General features: G+C 41.8%; 1 protein-coding gene across 1 annotated transcript; it reads left to right on the top strand.

Moving 5' to 3' along the window:
• Positions 1–8,995: 8,995 nt before the first annotated feature.
• Positions 8,996–13,716, top strand: LOC109474907. Its single transcript, XM_019775388.1, has 3 exons — positions 8,996–10,973; positions 11,593–12,149; positions 13,355–13,716. Exons 1-2 carry the CDS (start codon positions 9,071–9,073, stop codon positions 11,916–11,918), a joined length of 2,229 nt encoding a protein of 742 aa, XP_019630947.1. The 5' UTR covers positions 8,996–9,070; the 3' UTR covers positions 11,919–12,149; positions 13,355–13,716.
• The last annotated feature ends 1,571 nt before the right edge of the window (positions 13,717–15,287 follow it).

The raw sequence follows: 15,287 nt of genomic DNA, 5'->3' as shown, positions 1-15,287 counted from the left end.
TTCTCATGTAAAGGAATTATGTCTAAGCCTCATGAAACTCAAGCCTAAGTTGCTAAGAAAGCTCGCACTGTCTCGAGGAGCCCTACTCCATCTGTGCGTCTCGTTTGACATTACGTGTCATGTCTGGACTGATGCCAACAGATTATCGTATCTTTTGGATTGTGAATTGTCTCGTTTAGCTGTAAATATAAACATGTTGATAGTATCTGTTTGCTTCTCTGTAATATGCTGTCTAACAGAGCTGAACTAGAAGGGTCGTGTACTGATAATCTTTTATTTTAATGACGATTTTATTCGCCACGCCTAGATAATTGTTTTCAGCTATACGATCAAAATCTATAATCGATAACATCGTCTCTTAGTAACACATAATTCATTTTAAGTTGAAATGTCGGACAAATCTGGCCGAAGATGCGACGATGACCGTGCTGACTTGCAAGCCTATTTCATGTAGGGTGACGTATTGACAAGGGGCATTTACGCTTCACTAACAAATTATATAATGTGTGTGTCAAACAAAATGTGCACTTTGACCTCTAACCCTTAGATTTGTTTTTTTTTTTATTTCATTGATGTAAAAGCTGGTATAGAAGCTAGTGCCTAGTGCATAGACATAGTGAATTACGTATATCACTATTGCAGTAACCGTATATCAATTTTGGACATACAATCAAAAATGACGTTCGTCCCAAAATGGTCGATATTTTTAATCTCCCAGTTTACTTTGTTGTAACGTTTATCTTTTGTTTTGTTTCAACATTGCTATTTAATATAATAGCGTAGTGATCTTTGACAATAATTTGTCGGCAGGTTGCTATCGCCTGTGGTTTTCAGTAGAAGTGGAACGGGGTCACAAATGCAACAATAAAAATCTTACTGTTTTTATAAAAAAATCTTTTCATGATCGATGTGATGGTGATTCTACATGTCAATATTCATAAATTAGATATTATAGTCGTCTCACATGTACATTCCATGTCGTGGTAGTGACGTTCAATACATACATGTAGATACAGAGAACACAGTCCAAACTATCTCTGGGTCCCCCTTTCCATGCTCTACCTCACCTCACTCAATTTACTTTCATTATGATCAGCTCAGTCTGACTGATGGCATGTTTATACAAACCTTTCGGATATTAGATCTGCATCAAAGTGATACTTTCTGCAGTTGGCACATTTTGAATACCATTCTCAGGTGTGAACTGCTGGAATTTTGTCATGGAATCTCATATGTTCATGTTTAAATCACAGAATTATCCAATGTAATCATGTGTGAAGATTTCAGGAAATATGTCCTTCACCCTGTCCGACAAAAGAGATGAACCACGTGCCTAAACTCTCAACTTTAACCTCTATTTTATTCCACTCCAGTTGCACGGTGAAGTGACCTTAACAGATTAACGTTCTTCAAAGTTATTATGTCCGAGACGGTGAATTTTCTCACAAAATCATAAATAAAGACGTGACGATAGTATCCGTTCGCTTTTTTGTAAAAAAAAGAGATGTCTTGGGACATTAGGATATGTGGTAGAAGTCGCGGTACTTTAATTTCTCAGTCGACAGAATACTGTAAAACAAAACACATATTCGCGGCGTGATGATTTGCGGTGGAGTGGCACAGTTGAAACAGAAATAAACCACCGTGAAAAGGTCAAGATTTGCCAATGGCAGTATCATTCTCATGTATAACATAACGTTACAACTGTCAATGCAGCATTTTATCGCGGTACAGATGTATCCCTCCGTCCTGTGGTGTTGTATTCGTCCCTAACAACACACGTTAGATAAAGTGTTTTAAAAAGATATTTGATCAATGAGATATTGCGATTTGATAGAAGCGTCACTTGGTGTGTTAAAATCAGATGCCAGACGGTGCATAGTCTACCACTTTATCATTAGCCCATGTTGATTTGATTATATGGATGACATCCGCGTGCGCATGAATTTTCGTCTGTTTCCAAAAAAAGTTTCGGACCATACTGTAAATCGTACAAAATGAGCAAATATAAATCGTATGTTGCAAAAAAGGATTCAAAAACCATACTGATGTCATAGAATGCCGAAATCAATTCAGGAAAAGAAGAAAATGTGAAGAAATGAAAATTAATAGTATTATTATTTACTATACCATACTCCGTGTGTTCAGTCATTTGTTTAAAAAAATTCTTCATGACCACACGGCCACCTAGAGTTCATAATAAAGGCAACTTTTTTTCAAATCAACATGGCCTTATACTCAGTACATGTATTTCAGAATGACAATCAGTACACAATATTCTTCTCTCAGAACGGCCTACTCTATGTAGAAATCCAGGCAGACATGCAGTTTGTGGTAAGTATAATAACCATTTTATTACCTAAGACAGTAGCAGGTTCCTACAGTGTAGCAACTATCATGTCAGGAATGTAGGACAGAAAACGAAATTTGAAAAGAAGAATGAAACCACCCCATCTTATTAATATTCTAAGTTAATAACATGATACTACTAGACTTAATTAATGGATACATCATTTAAGATGGATATCTAATATATGTATCTATATAGTCAATTTAATCTCGTAACATAACAGTAATTTAATCTCGTAATATAACAGTTCTATATATATATATATATATATATATATAGAGAGAGAGAGAGAGAGAGAGAGAGAGAGAACTGTTATAGCAGCAGAAAGGGATAGTAATGAACTAGCGTAGTATCTTCAACCATAGCCAAGGCTCTTACTAGTCAGATATCTCTGCAAGTTACTACTCACGATTTCCTCACTTACCAAGTACACTTAGGGATAACGCACAAGGTATTTCCGTTTTCAGTATGTCTTTGCCATGTTGATCATTACAATTAGGCAAGAATCCAAGCACGCGCGAATGCTATTTGTTAGCATATACATGATGCGGTCTTTTGTTTGTGAAATCCATATGGTGACACATGTCACATATACACTATACTACTAAAGACAATCCCATTGTAACTACCGGTAACACCCCCTACGAGCTTTGTCGCTAGACATCACGACAAATTGTTATGTAATTATAAGTGGCGAATGTATAGGCCATGGAACTGTTTTTCAATCATAAAGCCATTACGTTGTATATTACGCTACGCACTTTTGTCTTTAAAAAAAAAGCATGGCATTTCTTCGCACACTAGATGTGGTCCCACCCACTGACCGTCCATGCAGACTGCTTCTGAGTCTCCTCCTGTCTGGACATCCCCGGCCGGACAGGTGACGACACATGTGTGACCGTGTGGGAAATCGGGCTGGCCTTCACAATCACTGGTGTAACCTTCGGGGTAGTCGGGTGGACCATGACATAGGAGGGCTGGATGGACATAAAGTAAAGGGTTGATAAGCTCCACATCTATGGTCAGAGTTTTTCAATAGTAATATACTTATAAATGATAATAAAAAAACTTACCTGTTTCACAACGATCTCGTCCCCTATAATTGGAAACTTGCTGCGTCTGAATAATGTCGCGAGAAAACATGTGGAATTTGCTAGGATGAGAATCAGCTAAACCGCAATGATTGTATGAAGTAAATTCCTTAAACATAAGCCCAACATAACATTGAATTAGAATCATAACATTTCTTGTCAAAATCATTTGATTTTAGAATCATGTCATTCTGTAAAATTTAAGATTTAGTGGGGTCGTGTAGCGCATTGGCAGAGTGTTCGATTTGGAACCAAGAGGTCCGGGTTCGAGTCCTGACATGCCACCAATCCGATCCTGTGCCCTTAGGAAAGACACTTACACGACTTTCCCCACTTAACTCAAGTGACAATGAGTGCTGTCTGTCCTATACTAGTATTTGTTTCTATGTGTTATACACAACACCAGGAACAGCTGCCTGTGTTTCACATGTATTGTACTGTTGCAATTTCAATAAATCAAATCAAATCAAATCAAACATCAAGATTTCATTTTTGAAATAACAACCTTCCAGACATGGATTGGTAAACCTTTAAATCCTCCTACCTGCTCCAAAGAAGTTCATTTCACGTAACCATGGCTGCCACGTCCCATGTGTGTTTGTGATGTTGAGTTTCCAGAATCGTCCAGTGGCGGTGAATCCTCCAAATTCCTGGATCTCGGATGAAGCTGCCACTTCTGTCACTGTCACCACGTCTTCCCAGCTGTACGGGTCAGAACTGGCCGACGCTTCGAGCAGGAACATTGAAACATCATGGGTTCTATCTCCGTAGTTGGTAATGCGGATCTTGAAAAGAGTGTAGGGCACAACAAGGTCGAATATGATGTACCACGGGCCGCCTCGACCCCTTGGGTTCCAGTGAGAAGAATATCTACCATCAAGAACTTTGTCCGCGTCGGCAGCATCAGGCCAGTTTGTTTCTGTCCTCTCAATCGGCCAATCAGGGGATCGCTCCAGCCAAGCAGGACCTTTATAGAAAAGAACAAAATAAATAAAAAAATAAAAAATACGGCTCTCGGTGGCAAATGTGCTGATGTTGACACATTGGCGTACCAAATCCGTAGGGTGTTTTTGGCACACATTTTGACAGATTAACCTAAGACAAGGCTCGGCGGGCGTCACTCCACCGTACAGGTGGGGAAGTCGTGTAAAGTGCCTTTACCAAGGGCACAACGTCAGGCCACGGTGAGTATCGAACCCGGGACCTATTAATTCCGAGTCCAACGCTCTAACCGTTGCACCACCGACGCCACAAAAGAACAAAAAGTATAATTAGCTACATCTAGAATCTCGCTGTACAGTAAGACAGCTATAACCTACGCGTTTCACACTGATCTCCTGCATAGCCAGGAGCACAGGTACAGGTGTAGCCGTCGACCTCGTCCTCGCAAGTCGCACCATTTGCACACGGATTAGAGCTACATCCGTTTGTCTCTCAAACGACTTTCAAGTACTTTTGAAGCAAAATTCTAAATTTCAAAGGATAACGATGAGAATTTAATAATGTTGCCATGTAGAAGTTTGGTGGAGATATAACTGTACATTTCATAGTTCTTTATTTTACTTCACTACCGTTTGCGTTTTTTTAAAAACCATTAGACATTAACAAAATTTCGGTAAGGAGTAAAAGGAGTTACCTTTACACACTAGGTCTTGTCCCCTCCAGCGGCCGTTCACGCAGAGTTTCCTCTCGTTACCGGACACCTTGACATACCCGGCCGGGCAGGTGAAGACACATGTGTGGCCGGCTGGGTAGGTGCCTGCACCGCAATCACTGGTGTAACCTTCGGAGTGGCTGGGTGCGCCAGCACATGGGCGGCCTGGACATAAGATAAATGATAGGTTGCAAAGAAAAGTGCGTACACAATGTGTATTAAGCTCGTTGACAGAATATATTGATAACAATTGAACGCTTTATTTAGTAGATTATTACCATGAAAGCATACAAGCGCAATTTGTGTAATAAAAAAATGAGAAACCACTGGAATATGAATTGTTTCGTACGCCCAGACTGTTCTAGTGGCATGTATCCTAAATCCGTCCACTTACATAGACACTTGAGTCCGCGTCCTCCAGTCCACCATTTTGACCTGCCCTTGACCTTGCACACCCTCCTTGTGCCCCCTGTGTCCTTTACACATCCGCTTCTGCAGGCAAAGTTGCACACGGTTCCATCTCGGTACCACCCTTCTGCGTTTGGCGCCTGGTTGCAACTTCTGACCGTGTCTGGGAACGTCAAAGGCTTGCACCTTTCTGCAAGATAGCACACGGACACCCGTCAGTAGTTTCATCAGGTTGGTATATACTGAGTAAAGACTCTTTTTTTACACAACCAAGTGTTTTATTCACAGCCGACGTCTCGGTGACTGTCACCTTTCTCTGGGAAATTCGCGACGTTCACATTGCCCTTGTGGCCCGCAGCACAGGTGTGCATTCCCAAATGTACAATATTCAACATATAGACGTGGTTACAGGGAACTGTATCTATAGTGCGGTCCCAAACGTACAGGAGTTTCTACATATGCATGATATACATATATATACATATTACAGAATATACCTATTACACGCCTGTACGTTTGGAACTGCATTCTGGAATCTATTCTCCGTAACTGCCTTTGTTTAATAACTGGTCACAATTATGTAATATATCCAACTCCTGTACGTTTGGGACCGCATTGTAGATACAATTCCCTGTATAAACCACGTATATGTGTAGATACTAGTATGCAAATATTGTAATATAACGTTTGGGAATGCATCTATAGCAGCGACGGAAGGCGGTCACCGAAACGTCGGCTGTGAATAAAACACTTGGTTGTGTAAAAAGAGCCTCTTTACTCAGCACACGAACATGCCTCTCTTGAGTACTTGAACTCCATATATTAAAGACATAAAACACGTAAACATGTCATATTTACAGAAAATCAGACATGCGGCGGTGTTCAAAACAAACTTAAGGGTGCGCAAAGCAAACCTTCAACATTAACTGTTACCCAGTTAGTTTGCTCAAGTAGTTGACATATTATCGACTTCAAATATAACCGTATCAGAATCTCCCAGACGTACTTGTAACTTTCTTTCCTCTGACAGGAGCCACATAGAGAACAAGGAGGAGACCAAGTAGGAGGCCGATGAGGACACTAAAGCGGAAAGAAAGATTGTCATTTGAATTAAAGAAACACATCATCAACTAGAGTTCCACGATCTCATACCTTCGTTAAATTATGTTAATCTTTATTGTCTTCACTTCATTTGCATATCAATCAATAGTTTGTTCTTATAAACCTGCATTTCTCCTCTAGTCTCTCAGTCACTGACGACAAATAGTGGGTGCTACCTGAAACGTCTGAATCATATCCATTTGCTTGATTGACTTTGTTTTTTTTGCGTAGATGGTACAACCATTTGAGATTCTTACTTCACGACATTTGCGAAAAGACATCCTAACTGAAATCAGAGTTTTCTCAGACCCACTCCGAGGCAGTGTGTTCCAGCCACTTCTGCGAGCTCACTGCCTATTTTTGGCATCACCAACTACGGTTCTAACTGATCAAATACCCCGCAAACCTTTTTCACAACCGCGTGTTTTGTGAAAGCTAGCGTCTGGAACAACACCCAGATAAATACTCAGTTGTAATCACCGCAAGGTGTCAATTCTTCAATAAGCTACCGAATGTCCGACAGTCTCAGGCAATCCGTTCGGTAGGATTGCCTTTAAGGATAGCCTCCAAACAGGCAGATCTATGATCGTCTCCTGTTTGGCTCAGTTTATTTTCTGATCAATGTCGTGTTTTAATGACTGACTTACTAACACAGAGTGCTGGAGCATAGAGAAAACATTTTGTCTTTAGTAAAAGATAGCAGTCAAAAAGACCCTAAGAAGTCTGCAATGTTCATAATGAAATGAGCTTCCACGTAGTGAGTGACCAGGCTAGGGCCCGTGACACGCGGTGACGTGAGGACAGGGTCACCACACCTTTCACTGTTAACAGGTTATCTGCCTGAATTCTCTACACTGCACTTAGATAACACTGCACTTAGATAAGGCTGATTATAAGATAGCAAATCATCCCATCAAGTCAAGCATGACTATGTTGCCCGGGTGTCATCCGATTTTCTACGGACAAGCGGGTGCACGGAGCTCCGCAGCAAATCGGGTGGCACCCAGGGTAGAGAGCTTGACTTGTCCAAAAGGATATTGCTGTCATTTATGTAGCCAATGTTTTCAGATTTTTACCTATAGTCACTTGGACATATGCATACCCTAACATTTGTTACAAATCTAGGGTAACTCCAGACCAAATGCATCCATGGTAAACTTGATCATCACACACCATATCTACATAGATCTACTGTACTGGCATGCATACAATGTACAATGCGTTAAAAATGTTCCTAAAATAAAACAAGTTCGCCTAAGAAAATCCGCAAAAAGCATATCAAGGACTAGTCACGCAGTCTGAAAAATCCTAGCAAGAAGTCCTTTGATTTTTGAATGAATGAAGGTGGTTCACTAATTTGAAAATGGATTACGCTGGATCCGGAATCGCAGAGCGATGGTAAACAGTATCACCAGGAGTTCTGTGTGGACAGATCTAGACCGCGGGTGTCTGTGCACCCTTAGTAAGAAGGTGATCCATTTGCTTCTTGACATGTGCAAAAAGACTATCTAACTTCTTAAATCAGCTTTTCCTCAGTCCCACTCCGAGGCAGTGTGTGCCAGCCGCTTGTGCGAGCTCACTGCCCATTTTTGCACTACCAACCATGGTTCTAACTGACCAATTACCCCGTAGATCGTATTCACCACCGCCTGCAAGTCGTGTAAAACTAATGTAAACACCAGTCGTAATACTCAGTCGTACTCACCGCATGGTGACTATTCTTCAAGAAGCTAACGAATGTCCGACCCGTCTCAGACCGGATGTTTGGTAGGACTGCGGTCAAATACCGACGCTCTGGGGCAGATCATAGGACAGCAAATTATCGGATCAAGTCAAGAATGAGAAACGAAGGACGTTTACTTGTAAACTGTCCTTGGAAAAACAATGTCGCACCTGGGTCTGTTATGCCCTCGGCCTACGAAATCAACTGTCTTTCCCCGCGTTTGTGTAGTCTCCACAAGACACCTTTGCAGGCTGAATATATAGTATAAATTGTCCTAAAACTGGCCAGGGGAGTAGTATTATGTTCTCTATTACATTGTACTTAACGTTGAGCTGCCTTTGACACTGTACATACAATTAATCGGGCATGAATTTGCAAATAAAAGGATAATTAAGGAGATGATCCTCAATCGTGCAAAAGTTGTTAGGCAAGGCCACGTGGCGGTTTTGATACTAACAATAGATCTAGCATCCACCATTAACGACTGCGATGCAAAGGATTGATAAAAACCTTCAATGAGCAACCACCTTTCTAAATGTAGTCACATGGAAAATTGAAATACTAGTACATCAGCTCGGTAGCAGTGACGTCATGGTTTGCCCAGGTAGTCACATGTTTTTTTCAGAACGTTGACCCGTGTGACCGTTGTCGGAAGACATTTGCTGAGTCAGTTTGCTCAATCTGAGTGGAGAGGTTAAAGTCTCGACACAGTTTGATAACGTCTAGTCTGGACACCTGCAAACATGGCTGCCGGGGGACTTCTTGCTACAGTCCCCACACCTGGCTTCTTTCACCTTGACTTGTTCATCAAGGACACGAAGGATGTTACGCCGTGGTATGACGAGCTCAAAAGGAGATTGGAACGGGAAAAGGGGCCGATGGAGAGTGCCATGACAAACCTACTGAGTGTTTTTGCGTTCCACAAAGTACGCGGTAAAGGCGAGGCCCGGAAACTGCTGGAGAAACTCACCGAGAAGGATGAGAACAACCTCAACGCTATCGCCAACAAACAGTTCATATACAGCCAACTGATGAGAGCAAAGGATGAGATGGCGTGTAGGGATCGCCTACAGGAACTGTTGTCAGACCAATCGGATGCTGCCAGAGCAAGAAATGCCCGCTGGTTTTTGCCCGAACAGGCCTATGCTCTTACATTTGATGTAAGGGACGACAGCAAAGACATGGTTTCGAAGGTGAGACATGCAATCAGTCTGTTGGAAACAGCCTTAAGCTTGGTGTGCGACACCGATACGTTGGTCAACGAGTGTCTTGTTTGGAAATACTACTTGAGTTTCTGTTACTGGCGCTTCGATCAAGTGAAATATGCACACGGGCAGGATAAAACGCAACTGACGGAAGACGACAAGAAGGAAGTGCTACTTAAAGCACAAAGCCTGTTGATAGAGGTAACCCAGATGAATCCCAGTAGGAAACACAGTGAGTCTTATGTCGCCAAAGCATGGGCTCTGTTGGGAGCTCTGGTTCGTAAGTGCACAGATAAATTCAAAAGCTATGAAACACCAGACTACGTTAAGGAAGAAGTTTCTCTAACAGAAGAAAGTCAGATCGGTCCACAGTTTATTTGCTTCGAAAAAGCGCTGGAAATAAACCCAAATGACAGTGAGATCTATCGTAGATTCGGGAGGGGCTACGTGCAAATTGGCATGTACAACAAAGCTCGAGATATGTTCGACAAATCGATAGACATAATGCCCGACAGTATAAGTAATTGGTTTGCATATCACGAGAGGTCTCTCATTAACATGCTAGAATATGATCAACTCGTAAATCTGTCCCGCAAAGGAGGAGCATTGCCCTCAAAAGACTTACTGCAAAGGGCCAAAGAAGACGCAGTTGTATCCTGCGAGGGTGCAATGACGCCATTCAATGTCTACCACCTTGGTAAAGTCTCCCACAGGCTTGCTGTCCATCCTATAACAGAGGAAGTGGAAGTCAAGGATGAATTAGACGATGCGCTTGACAGCTTCGCCCAAGCACTGCAGTTACAAAACGGTTTCGCCTATTCCAGGATACATGCAGCCAGAGGTCGTAGTCTAGAGGCTGCGGGAGAACTAGAAAAGGCAGCAGAGTCTTATAAGCGCGCAGTTGAAAACGAGGAAACTACCTTCAACTGGAACCTTACTGGCGTACTGAGAAACCTACTGAAACTCCATGGATCAGACTCTGACCCTGGTAGAGAGCATTACATCGCTGAATTAGCTTTCTGGATCAACGAAGGCTACAAGAAGTACCCGGACATCACGAAAATCATTCAAGGTTGCGTCTTCAAGTTCGGAAGTCAAATGATACAGGTATGTCAGTATCTTATTGACCATGACAAACCCATGCTTGCCAGGCTTTGTCTCCAATGTTTTCAAAGACACAACAACTGGAGACACCGCACAGCGGCAGCATCTATGGAAAGAAAACTTCCGGGTGTAGATGATGATAGAGGATCTGGAGCAGATGACATGACATCCACGCAGTCCAAACCAGACATGCGCGTGAACATCCCAGTTTCGGTGGAGAAACCGCGGCATGGCCATGAGTTCCAGTACGACTTCTTCGTGTCACACAGCAGCAAAGACGCCGACTGGGTGAACTTCGCACTTCTACCAGCGCTGGAGGTGGACTTGCGATTTAAAGGTGTGCAGTTATCCCAACTTGGTTATCCTATTGTTATGTTTACCGAAGGAAAACATATTGTTTTTGCTCTGTTTCTTCTTCTTCCGTTCCAAACACTGACCCGGTCAATGATCTGAACTAGACTAGAACCATGGTAACTGGTGTAGGGTTACATGTACATAATGTTGCAATTTTATAGCAGGAGGGATGTAGACTCCTGTCACCATATACTAGTATGTGAATGTGATTGAGTAAGAATTAACAGAGCACACCATATGCGAAGGTAAACATTATGCATTTGCTTTGCAAATGTTACCTTTCTAGTCTTTCATTGTTTTTCACTGTGTAACTTTGGTACATGTCTTAGTATTCGACACTTAATACATGTATCTTAATGGCTACCCCTTTGCTTACTAACGTGAGTGCATCTTGATGCAGCTAATGTTCGGCCCAATATGAACTTTCATGCTGATATAGTGCTTTTCCACCGAGGCAATACATGGTCTCAAATAAATGTTGACACAAGGGGTTATGATCAATGATAACAGGCGTGGGAAAAGCTAACAAATGGGCCTGATAATGCAATATATCGATTAAGCTAGCTGGCTAAACATTGTAATGTCGACTGTTAATTTTCCAGGTTGTGTAGCTGACCGAGACTTCATGCCCGGGAAGAGCGTGTTCGACAACATCATCTACAGCATCGAGAACAGCTACAAGACCCTGTTGATCCTCACGCCAAACTTCGTGACCAGTGAGTGGTGTAAGTACGAGACAGAACAGGCCTTGGTAGAAAGTCTCACGTCCAAGACCGGGCGCGTCATTCCCATCATGCTTCACAACTGTGACGTACCGGCTTCTCTGCGCACAATCACGTATCTGGATGTGTCACGTGATGCAATAGGCTCCTACGATTGGTTGAAACTGAAGAAAGCTTTGGAGGAGACGCCTCCAACAGACAAATGACAGAGTAAGAAAAATTGTCCTGCAGGACATGACATGAAAAGCTGACCATGTAAAGGGGTTATGTTGCCCTGTTGTCAGCTTCTCTCACATTTTATTGCCAGGGAAGTCTAATCCACAAAACAATACAGAAATATTTGTGTATTTCACGAGTATATATTGTACACTGCAGCACATTCTTCTGTTGGCTATCTGATATGCTTTACATTGTAGTAAATTCGACCAGGTACATATTTGTCTTCGTCAGAAGGACTATGAAATTGTCTCGCCGGAGTGTGTGGAACTGCGGATTTTGCGATATAACTCTGGAAGGCATGATTCGACGTCCATGTTTTTTGGCAGGCAGATTACCGCTGTTGAGGCCGAAGTCAAGTACAAGTTTCGGCTTCGTGGGGGGTCCGTGCGTCACGTTAGTGCACCTTTTGTGTTTGTGGCTTGTTAGCAAGATAACTCAAGTATTTGTAAAATGTTGATTATAATTTTTGGTGTGGTGCTTACTATTGTCAGGACCAAGGTTAAGTTCGTTACTGAGCTTCGTGGGGGGTTTCGTTGTGACTACAGGGGGCATTTTGTTAATTTTTCTTGTGAGCAGGATAACTTTTGTATGTGTGGATGGAAGTTAATGAAATTTGATAGGCATGTTACTGTGGTGGTCTCCAAGATTGAGTTCAAAGATGAGAGTCGTGGAGGTCGTTATGTCCCCGTAATAGGACCTTTTGTGTTTAGAAATCCCCCACCTACATCTGCTTGGAGACAGCCGACAGCTGGATATAGCCGGGGAACCCCATAATGGGATGGGATCAAATGACGTTACATTGAGGGATTGTACTATAACTTCAGCAGGGGGAGGATAGGTTGGACATATGTCAGGTTATTTTCTACGGCCGCACCAAGTAATTGCTATGGATGACGTCCACTGGAGACCTTAAATCTAATTACCTTAAATTTAAGGCAAGCGCGCAATAAAAACACGAAGGGCCGAAAAACGAGATGCCTAGATTTGGAATATACTAACTGTAGAAGTACAAATGTTAGGACACAAAGAACACAAGAAACAAGTCTTCTATTTGTCATAAAGACAAATTAACAAAACAGCAGCCAGTAGTCACCCTGTTCTGATTCTTTCCTTTATAACATCTTCTCTTATTATATTTTGCGGCGCTGTCGTGACACTTTCAACACAGTAAGAATTTCTTGAACGTTTTTTTTCCAGTAACAGTCCAAACTCAAATAACGTAGGGGGGGGGGGCTAATACGGGTGACGACGCATCTGTATAATCTGCGGCAAACCGTTTCAGGGTGTTCTGTACCATAAAAATAGTACAGAGATTCTTTTGTTCTTTAGAACAAATTGATTGTTAAAAAGAGTGAAGAATACGCATGTTAATTTCTCTAGAACGATGTACCTCTGACGAAGACATGAGATCTCCGACCTCTAGTTAGATTTGTGATTGCAGTACTAGTCCATTTATCTAACTCGAAAGTCCTTCCTCCATTTATCATTTGTACGGATGTAAGCAATATTTAGTTCTTATCTAATCGGAACTTAATTTTGTTACCATAAAGCAATATTACAAAACAATAACACGAACAGAAGAGCATGTTAATAATCATATAGTGTTTGGCATACAGTTAATATGGGACCGGACAATGGGCTAATCCAGGGCAACACAAAGTATAGTTTGATAAAGTTTGTAAATAAGAATACAATTCCTGCCAATGTCCAAGCTTAATATAGAATATGTAACTATGAACTGTCGTGTATAAAATCGTGTTGACAATAAAAGCTACGAGATATTTTCGAAGGTGCTTTATGTTTTTCTTTGTGTTGTGTATACATTTTTTAGAAATATGATAACTGTTAATCGTTTTATAACTCCTGGTAGCCATGCACTGGCAAATATTTGCAATAAACTTATCATCGTTATCATCAATATCTATTTCATATCAATATCTTCATCCTGATGAAGATACTGCGACACTGTATGGGCCAACTGTGGGAAATCTCTCTCTGACAATCTCCAGAAACTCCAAAACCGTGCAGCACGGATTGTCCTCGGTCTGTCACGAATATCACATGTAGATAACGAGCAGCTGTCTGCACTAGGTTGGATTTCCCTGACATCCCGCCGGCAAATGCACCTTCTGCAAACTGTCTTTAAGTCAATCCATCAGCAGGTACCAGCGTACTTACAAGTATTTGATAGAACTTCTCACACCTATGCAACAAGGCAAAATTCGTATTTATCATTACAACTACCTAAAGTTAAACTGGAATCTGGCCGTAGAAAATTTGCATACAGTGGTGCATTTGCATGGAATGAGTTGCCTGGTACAGTTAGGGTGGTCACATCTGGCCACTCTTTCAAGAAGCTGATAAAACAATATTGCTGACCTCTGACCTCTCGACCCAGCCTGATCCATCGATTTTGATGCTCGGTTGTGTATATATATATGTTATTTGTGTTATTTTGTTTACTGTTGTTGGTGTTTATGTCTATCTGTACAGGGCACGCCTGTAAAGCAGTATTATACTGAGTGCGTCTACCCTGTATAAAGAAGACAGAAATAAATAAATAAATAGTTATTAAATAAATGAAGGAAAATCCTGGAAAAGAAAAGTTGCGGGTGCTATTAGCCTGCAGCAGCTCCCCTGGGAATCGCCCTACCATGGTTGAACCTGCCAGGGGCGGGAGGGGGCGCTGCAGGTAGACCTGCTAGTTCCCCGCCCCACCCCCGATGGTATCGCAACACAGGGTCATTGCAGCAGCCGTTGCCCGGGGAATTCCACTAGGAGGTTAGCACTCCGACTTAACCCCCCTCCCCCCAGAAGGCGACAGTGGTCGATGAACATTTGATGTCTGTGTAACCGTTGTGTTGGAATAAAGTTCAACATTTTACTATAATATTTGTTTAAGTTCCTAAAGAACAACTTTGTGTGGGCGTCGATAAATAACAGCAATCTCGTCTCAATCGCCTGATCATACACAGATGAAAGTGAAGCAGTAGGTGAATAAACATGCTTAGCTTTAAGTCCTGGCGTTGTTGTCATGTTAACATTAACAACAAAAATTAACAATAATTTTTCGCTATCAGGAGTTCATGAGTAGCATGTACAGTTTCTGGTTACGTAGCATCTACCTCGTAATCTGCTGTCTCCATACTCCAGACCACGCAAATATAAAGCTGCAAATGTACAATTAATTAAAAAAAAACATTCATCACAACGGTGCTTTCAAGCCACACAAGTAATTTCGGATACTCTTTTATATTCGTTTGGTATTTTCATCATATCATAGTATGATACACGGGTGACGTGAATGGTTTAACATGCATATGCTATGAAATTAGAACCTTACTTTTCTCGTGGAC

This window comes from Branchiostoma belcheri, unplaced genomic scaffold, assembly GCF_001625305.1.
Source record: "Branchiostoma belcheri isolate BF01 breed outbred unplaced genomic scaffold, Haploidv18h27 scaffold32, whole genome shotgun sequence".
Classification (NCBI taxonomy): domain Eukaryota; kingdom Metazoa; phylum Chordata; class Leptocardii; order Amphioxiformes; family Branchiostomatidae; genus Branchiostoma; species Branchiostoma belcheri.
The sequence above is the reverse complement of the archived record's forward strand: the minus strand, read 5'-3'. Positions and strand labels throughout refer to the sequence as shown.

Bases quoted from the DNA above. Each gene is read 5' to 3' on its own strand.
- LOC109474907 (XM_019775388.1), top strand. From the start codon at position 9,071: ATGGCTGCCGGGGGACTTCTTGCTACAGTCCCCACACCTGGCTTCTTT. The intron at 10,974-11,592 runs GTGTGCAGTTAT...TTAATTTTCCAG, and splicing joins GGTGGACTTGCGATTTAAAG to GTTGTGTAGCTGACCGAGAC.